This window comes from Aegilops tauschii, unplaced genomic scaffold, assembly GCF_002575655.3.
Source record: "Aegilops tauschii subsp. strangulata cultivar AL8/78 unplaced genomic scaffold, Aet v6.0 ptg000442l_obj, whole genome shotgun sequence".
NCBI lineage: Eukaryota > Viridiplantae > Streptophyta > Magnoliopsida > Poales > Poaceae > Aegilops > Aegilops tauschii.
Window position 1 is genome coordinate 60452 of NW_027332683.1, and position 7900 is coordinate 68351.

At 47.6% G+C, this 7900-nt stretch overlaps 1 protein-coding gene across 1 annotated transcript; it reads right to left on the reverse strand.

Annotated features, from left to right (window-relative positions):
- Window positions 1-2869: 2869 nt before the first annotated feature.
- LOC120963197 (uncharacterized) lies at window positions 2870-7442 on the reverse strand. The gene is made up of 2 exons (XM_073506175.1): window positions 3099-7442; window positions 2870-2883 (listed from the first exon to the last, which is right to left on the reverse strand). The coding sequence occupies exons 1-2, from the start codon at window positions 4387-4389 to the stop codon at window positions 2870-2872; spliced, it is 1305 nt and encodes a 434-aa protein (XP_073362276.1). The 5' UTR covers window positions 4390-7442.
- Window positions 7443-7900: the final 458 nt, after the last annotated feature.

A 7900-nucleotide genomic window follows, 5' to 3' on the forward strand; every position in this document is an offset into this window, starting at 1 on the left:
CAAAAGGAAAATACAAAAGAAACAAATGCTGACAACGGCGGATCGACAATAACGAAGAAGCCTCGCGACCACTGCGTCCAGTGGAAATCTCCCACCGAGCTCCTAGACTCCGAAGCGCCGGTACCAATTAACACCTCCGAGAAGGGACGCGATGACGACGACGCTGCTACCAAGGGTTTCCCCCGGTATGCGGCCAGGGGAGAGGAAGGGTGGCCCCCGACGCCCTCCAGGAAGGTCTGGCGGCACTCTCAGGCGCCACCGCGTCGGCGTCGGAGTGGCCGGTAGGGATTTCTCCCGATCCCAACCTTCACCTTGGGCGCTCCGGAGCCCGCCACCAACCGACCCCCACCCTGCGCCAACATGGTCTTGAAGCTTCCACGCTGTCTTACCATGGCACCACGAAGTGAGGTCTGCACAACGAGGAAGAGGAATCGGGACTAGCGGCAGCAGCACCGTCGGCACGCGGGAGGGCTCAGCCTCCACTGTCAATGACGGTAGCCGATCGGACGCAATAGTAGGAGCATACCAGGCCCATGGTCCCATAGGCCCAGCTGAGCACTCACTTCCCGTAAAGCTCCCGCCAGGCACGCCGTCGGTGTCGCCGCCCCCGGTCCGAGCTCCTCCTCCTCCCCACCGTGCAGAAGGCGACGAAGCCGCGCCGGGGGCCGGCCTACTAGGACCCAGATGGATCCCGCAGGGCCCCGATCGCCGCCGTCCCCTGCCCCAGAAAGGGAAAATGCGCGCGCAGGGACAGGAAGTCCCGCCGCCGCCGACAACACCTGGGCCAGCGCCGGGGGTGGCGGGGGGGGGGGGGGGGAGTGTTGAGTAAATAGGCAATTTTTCGATTAATATAATCCATGAGTAAATCACTACCTTGGCATTGACAGAAATAATCACATATATCGATATTCAATCATGCAAGCACATACTCCCTCGATTCCTAAATATAAGTCTTTTTAGACATTTCAAATGGACAACAACATACAGATGATATAGACATATTTTAAAGTGTAGGTTTACTCATTTTGCTCCGTATGTAGTCATTTGTTGAAATTTCTAGAAAGACTTATATTTGGGAACGGAGGGAATACTACGCTAATTGCAGACAGATCTACGTATAACGCTAGCATGGCTAAAACAGAAAACAGTAGGAGCGGGATAAACGAGTTATACCCTCCAGTAGGCCATGCAGAGGCCGCAACGGCGGTGGTAGCAGCTGCGTCCTCGGCGGCCTTCTTGTCGGCCTCGAGCTTCTCAACGGCGAGACGGTCGGCGTCGGACTGAGGGTGGTGAAGGCGATGCGGACGAAGAGGAAGCAGACGAACGGATGCGAGCAGTTGCGTAGTTGCTTCCCAAAAACCTATTCGTCTCTCTCCCGTATAGGATCCGGGAGGCGGGGTTTTGGAGACCTGCTCTCCCGTCGACCGTGTACGCGGTGGACGGGATGGAGTCACCGGCGGCAACAACATCAAAGGAACGGCGACTGTCGTGCGCGTGGAGCAGATGTGATCTGTTCATGGCGGCTAGGGTTAGGAGACACCGCACACTTATGTAGGCGTTCGAGTCCGTGACAGTTCATGATCCGACGTCTCAGATCGTGGCCCAGCTGTCAGAAAACTCTTTGACTTGCAAAAATAAGCACGTAGGTGTGAGCTCGGCTCGGCTCATTCCCGCAACCCGCGGCGCGTCGTGACAAGGCTGGCGGCGGAGGAGTGTGTGAGGGCCTCTTCTCTTCTCAAGCTCCAATAGCATGTAGAAGGGAAACCCTTATAAGGAGGTCCAACTCCTCTCCAACTTCCGGGGTGGGACTAAACTTCCCATTACACCTAGTGCCAATAAACCCACATGGGCCCTTAAGAGATTTTTTCAGAAATTGCTATATGGGCCTAAAGCTCATCCCAAATTTCAGCAGGGAGTTGGGGGTGGACCACCGAGAGAGAGAAGGGGGCACGCGTCGCCCCGGCCACCTCCCGGGGAGGCGGCACAATGGCGGATCTGGGAGGGGGGAGAGGGGTGGGGCTGGGTTCGAGTGACCGGCGGCCAGCGGCCAGCGCGCGGGAGGGGGGGCTAGGCCGGCCTGCGGCAGCGGAGGGGGGCAGGGAAGGTACCCTAGCGAGAGCTAATTCCACTGGCTTTTAATACTACCTTACTCCACCGTGGAAGGTGATAAATCATGTAGGATTAGAAGAATGAAATTTCTTTCCATTAATGTTTGTCATGCCCGAACCATGAATCATGCATTAAGTTATAACGTTTAATCTCTTTGTAAATCAACATATGCTAATGGGCTGGCCCGACAATTTTGATATACTGCAATAGCAAGATCTAGACATGATCCAGTTGCCATGAAGCATGGTGCCATAAGTCCTCCATTGCTAGCTTCCCATACAGATGTCATTAATTTATGCCTGAAAGAGAAATAAATATATAATTAAGCACAAAAGAAGACATAATTGGGTGATACCAGCAATGCTAACATATAATCAACATTATATAACACCATAAAAAGCAGAACAACGTCATCATAGGGAAAATAGCTACGCACTGATATTCTCCAGCACTGATTTTGTCCATCATTTTACAAGCTTAATTAGAGTTAATTTGGTTGTGTAGAATACAAAAGCAGAAGACCCTAAATCCGAATCAAAAAACATTGCATGGCGTAGTAGTACATCCTATTGTAAATCCCAGTTCAATTGTTCTTCTTTCATATGACGGAAAATTGCCGTAGAACAATTGTTCTGCATTTTCAGGGTTAAAAAACTATTATATAGTATCAAGTAGAATAAGATTGATGACGTTTGTACCCCAGTTCGAAACTCTTGTTTCACCTCCCACTCTGGTCGTCTACAACCTGTAGATGGGTAATCTAGTCCTTTGTTCCTACAAGCACAGAGAAAAAAAGACAACCATGGTTAACCAAGTGTATTATAAATAACAATATGGTTGCTATTATCATGCACCAAAAAAAACCCACATATGTACGTACCAATTCGCGGGAGAGCAGCAAGTTAAGATATGACACATAGGGCTACGGGGGCCTTGTGCACGGCCATTTAGGCTGCTCCGATCTAATGCCCGTGACCAGGTGCGGTTACTGATATGGTACTGTGCAAAACGGTTCTTGATCGGACGGTAGTAGACAATAGTATTGGCCTCGACGGTAGGAAATGCCTTGGAAGATACACAGATATTCCTTTGTCCCATGAATATAGTGTTTTCTCCGATGTCTGTTACCGGGATAAATTTCCCCAAGACAAGATCGGCAAGTCTATAGACAGTAATATGGGATAGGAAATCGTCGTCATGGCAAACCACTAAGATCTCCGAGCCATGCTCTACCAGATAGCACGAGTAGAGGCGCTTCTCTCTGGGGCATGTGAAGATCAGCTTTGGTGTGGCTCGATGGTGGTACGCTGCGTCCAGCTCGAAAATCAATGGTGAACCCGTCACATCGATTTCTGGAATATCAACCACGTATAGCTTGCCGTGTAATGAAACCGGATCTGACCACGCTGGGCATTCCCAACTGAGCATTGTCCATTGCATGTCTAGGGAGGTAGCCACAGCCACACCATCAAACATATTAAAGGTAAGCAAGACAGTGACGACTCCTGCAACAAACGAAGCACACGTAGAGATGAATCTCATCCGCTGGAGCGACCAATTTGTTCCCCCGGGCATTTGTGTGGCGAGAGTGGTGAGCCGTGGAAGCTCAACAATGTCACGGGTGAAAGGGTGTAGAAGACGGATGGCTGCGTCCTTGTCCCTCTGGAGGAGGAGGAGGCCACAGACAGAATCAAGAATACAGTGGTTCCTGAACAATGGCAGACAGACGCGGACAAAGGCACCTGAGTCTAGGTTAAAGAAGCGGATGTAGCCACCCAGCTCCGGATGTCCAGGGTAAAGGCCACGGTCCTCTGGGAACATCATCCAGCGGCGTGGATGGAAGCACGGATCAACAACCCCGCGGCCGCGTGGAGAGAGCGTGGCCGATCGCCAGTGCGCGCAGACGGCACGGAAGCGGACGTAGTCCAGTAGATCTCCTCTGGCCAGCAAGGCCGACGCGACCAGGCAAACCAAATCTGCATGCAGCGACTCCCAGGCTGGCCAGGAATATGCGCCGGAGCACACGTCGCGCGATGTGGTGCACCGGGTTGCCGGAGGCAGCTGGGAAGGAGACATGCATCTTCGTTTTACTGCGGGGAAGGTGGTGGAATGCATCTTGTTGTTAACTATGGCTGAAGTGACCGAAGTCGGCGAAATCGACGACGGAAACGAAGCCGGCTCGTGAGTTTGAGAGGCAATGCAAAACGCCGCCGGTCCAACTTGATTTGCTTCGGCCGTAATACCGTATTCGCTTCTACACATATATATAATGAAGAGCATCGACTACTTAATTATCGATGCCTTGTGCAATAAGAAAAACTAATGATTATGTTGTTCAAAACGGATACGAATCTGATGCGTGCAAGATAAGGACTCGATCGAATCCAGTTATTCTGTTTTTTCTTGGAAACTGGTTGAGACGAGTTTTTCTTTTTTTGCAAAATACTCTTTATTACTAAAAAATTATGGAGTACAATCTCGTAGAGCAACAGAGCCGGACCCTAGCCAACCCATAGTTCGACCATTAGCCCTACCAAAGTTTGCCATGGAATGACTAACACTATTGCCACTACGACATATACGAGTAATAGAAGAGTCACGTTCCTCCATACTTTGCTTGATCTCTCTGATAATACTAGTATAAATGCCCGTGCGTTGCAACCACTAGTAGAAAACAGGGCTTTGGCTGGGGCCTGGCCAGCCCATTAATCCCGGTTCTGTCACGAACCGGGACCTATGGGGCATACGTCCCGGTTCGTGCGCCCACGGGGCCGGCCGAGCCTCGGGAGGCATTTGTCCCGGTTCGTGTGGACCCATTTGTCCCGGTTCTAGGCACGAACCGAGACCAATGGACCTCGTTCCTGGCCCACAGACATTGGTCCCGGTTCGTGCCTAGAACCGGGACGTAAGGGGGTCCTTTAGTCCCGGTTCCAGCTATGAACCGGGACCAATGATTTGCCTATATATACCCCTCGCCTGCGAGCAGAGCACTCCACAGTGCTCTGTTTTTTCTGGCCGGCGAGGGGAGAGCTTTGTGGTGCTCTAGCTCACCTCCTATGCACATGAGGTGTTCGATAAAATGCCCGAGCCACACTAGTTAAGCTTTCTCCTCTCGAAGCTCGACCTCTAAGCTCTATTTTCCCCGAGATTTGTCTAGATTTAGCGGTCCGTCACGTCCCGTCCCCGTCTTTACTGCCGTCGATCGCCCGCGCCGATCTCGTCGCCGGCACCGCCGTGGTGAGCCTCTTGTTCTTATCTTCTTGGGAAAGAAAAAAAATTCTTACTTTAAATAGATACTTGTCTAATTTTTTTACTTTTATTATTGCTTGTTATTATATGGTGCGATGGTTTTGGTATCTGCCCCCGTCGGCCCTCGTCCTGGCTATGATTCAGATGTGGTATATATATATATATATTATCTTTTATAACTATTTGGTTCATTTATTGTTTATGACAATTATGCCCATCATGTTGACATATATTTTATTTATCTAGGAGGTAGTTGAACCGGAAATTCCAACCGACCCTATTGTCGAGAGGTTAAATTTAGTTGAAGAAGAAAACAATTACTTGAAGGAAAAAATAAAAAAATTGAGGAGGAAAGATGATATTGGAGTTGCATGTTGCGGATGTCGTCGATAATCACAAGATCAAGATGGATGCAATGCAGTTGAAGATTAGAAAGATTAGAAAATATGCCATTCATACCGAGGCTTGGTATCATTATACCGTTGGATCAATTGTTACCTTGGTTGTGATTATGATCGCATTTGTTGTTGCATTGAAAGGTTTTACATAGTTTCAATGTATGGTTTAACTAGATGCTCTGGACAACTATATGTTGTTCAATTTGAACTATGTATGTACTTTGTTTTAATGTGATGATGAACTTCTATTAATTTGGTCACTTATCTATCCATGTGAATCTGTAATGGTTTTTGACACACGTAATTATATATAATGCACGCAGATGAACCGGCAATGGATGTACGATGACAGACACACCTCCGAGTACATTAAGGGCCTGCATAATTTTCTCGAAGTGGCTGAGGCAAACAAGCAGAATGGTTTTATGTGTTGTCCATGCCCTAAACCTCTCAACTTTTTAGCACATGCTATGTGGGTGAAATGATGATATCATGCCAACTTTCAACCTTTTCAGAGTTCATTAGAAATGCTTTTGAATTTCAGGGTCTTATAGCGCAAAAAAAATCAATAAATGCATGAAAAATAACAAATGAAGTCAGAAAGGGTTGAAAATTGATGATGTGGCTTTGAATGGTGCATTTTGAACACACAAAAAGTCTAGAGTTCAAATAAGTTCAAAAGAAAATGAAATCCCTTTGTAACAGATGAGTTTCCGTATGAAACCCTGATACTTCGAAAGAGATTGTCCGTTTTGTACACGAAGTGCATCTAGTTTTTGCCGTAACCCTCTCAACTTTTTTGCACATGCTATGTGGGTGAAATGATGATACCATGCCAACTTTCAACCTTTTCAGAGTTCATTTGAAATGCTTTTGAATTTCAGGGTCTTATAGCTCAAAAAAAATCAGTAAATGCATGAAAAATAACAAATGAAGTCAGAAAGGGTTGCAAATTGATGATGTGGCTTTGAATGGTGCCTTTTGAACACATAAAAAGTCTGGAATTCAAATAAGTTCAAAAAAATGAAATCCCTTTGTAACATATGAGTTTCCGTATGAAACCCTGATACTTAGAAAGAGATTGTCCGTTTTATACACGAAGTGCATCTAGTTTTTGCTGTAACCCTCTCAACTTTTTAGCACATGCTATGTGGGTGAAATGATGATACCATGCCAACTTTCAACCTTTTCAGAGATCATTTGAAATGCTTTTGAATTTCAGGGTCTTATAGCTCAAAAAAACAGTAAATGCATGAAAAATAACAAATAAAGTCAGAAAGGGTTGAAAATGGATGATGTGGCAAAAAGTATCAAAGTATTTTCCGTTCAGAACATTATAAATAAAAACAAAATAAAATAAATAAGTAGAAATAAAATAAAATAAATAAGTAGAAACAAAATAAAATAAATAAGTATAAACAAAATAAACTTTAATAAATAAGTAGAAACAAAACAAAATAAAATAAAATAGCAATAGTAAGTGTTTTGTTGTAAGTAGAAACAAAATAAAATAAATAAAACAACAAAGAACACAAAAAAGTGCCACCTACTGGGCCACCACGGCCTGAATACCACTAGAAACCCAACCATGGGCCAGGATTCAGGCCCGCAATAGGCCCAGTAGGCCCACATGCACAAAGTGACAGGTAGGCCGGAAAGCCTGTAGTTGAGAGGAGCTCGAGAGGGTGGGCGCAGCAGCGCTTATAAACCACTCTCGAGCTCTCTCAGCTAGCGAGGTGGGACTAAACTTTTGGCCGCGATTGGCAGCACAAGGCCTTTGGTCCCGGTTGGTGGCACCAACCGGGACTGAAGGGGTGCATTGGTACCGGTTCATGGCACCAACCGGGACCAATGCCCCCCTTTAGTCCCGGTTGGTGCCACCAACCGGGACCAAAGGCCTTCGCTTCCCGCCCTTTGGGCTGCTGAAAAGAGACCTTTGGTCCCGGTTGGTGGCACGAATCGGGACCAAAGGGGGGGGTATTCGTCCCAGTTTGTGCCATGAACCAGGACCAATGCGCTGTGTATATAAGCAGGACTTGTAAATTTTTCAGTTTCATCGACCATTTACCCCCTGATGACGCCCAACTCATCGACGCCGCCAGGCTGCCCGTGCTCGCCGTCGCCGCCCCGCGGTCGCCGTCGTC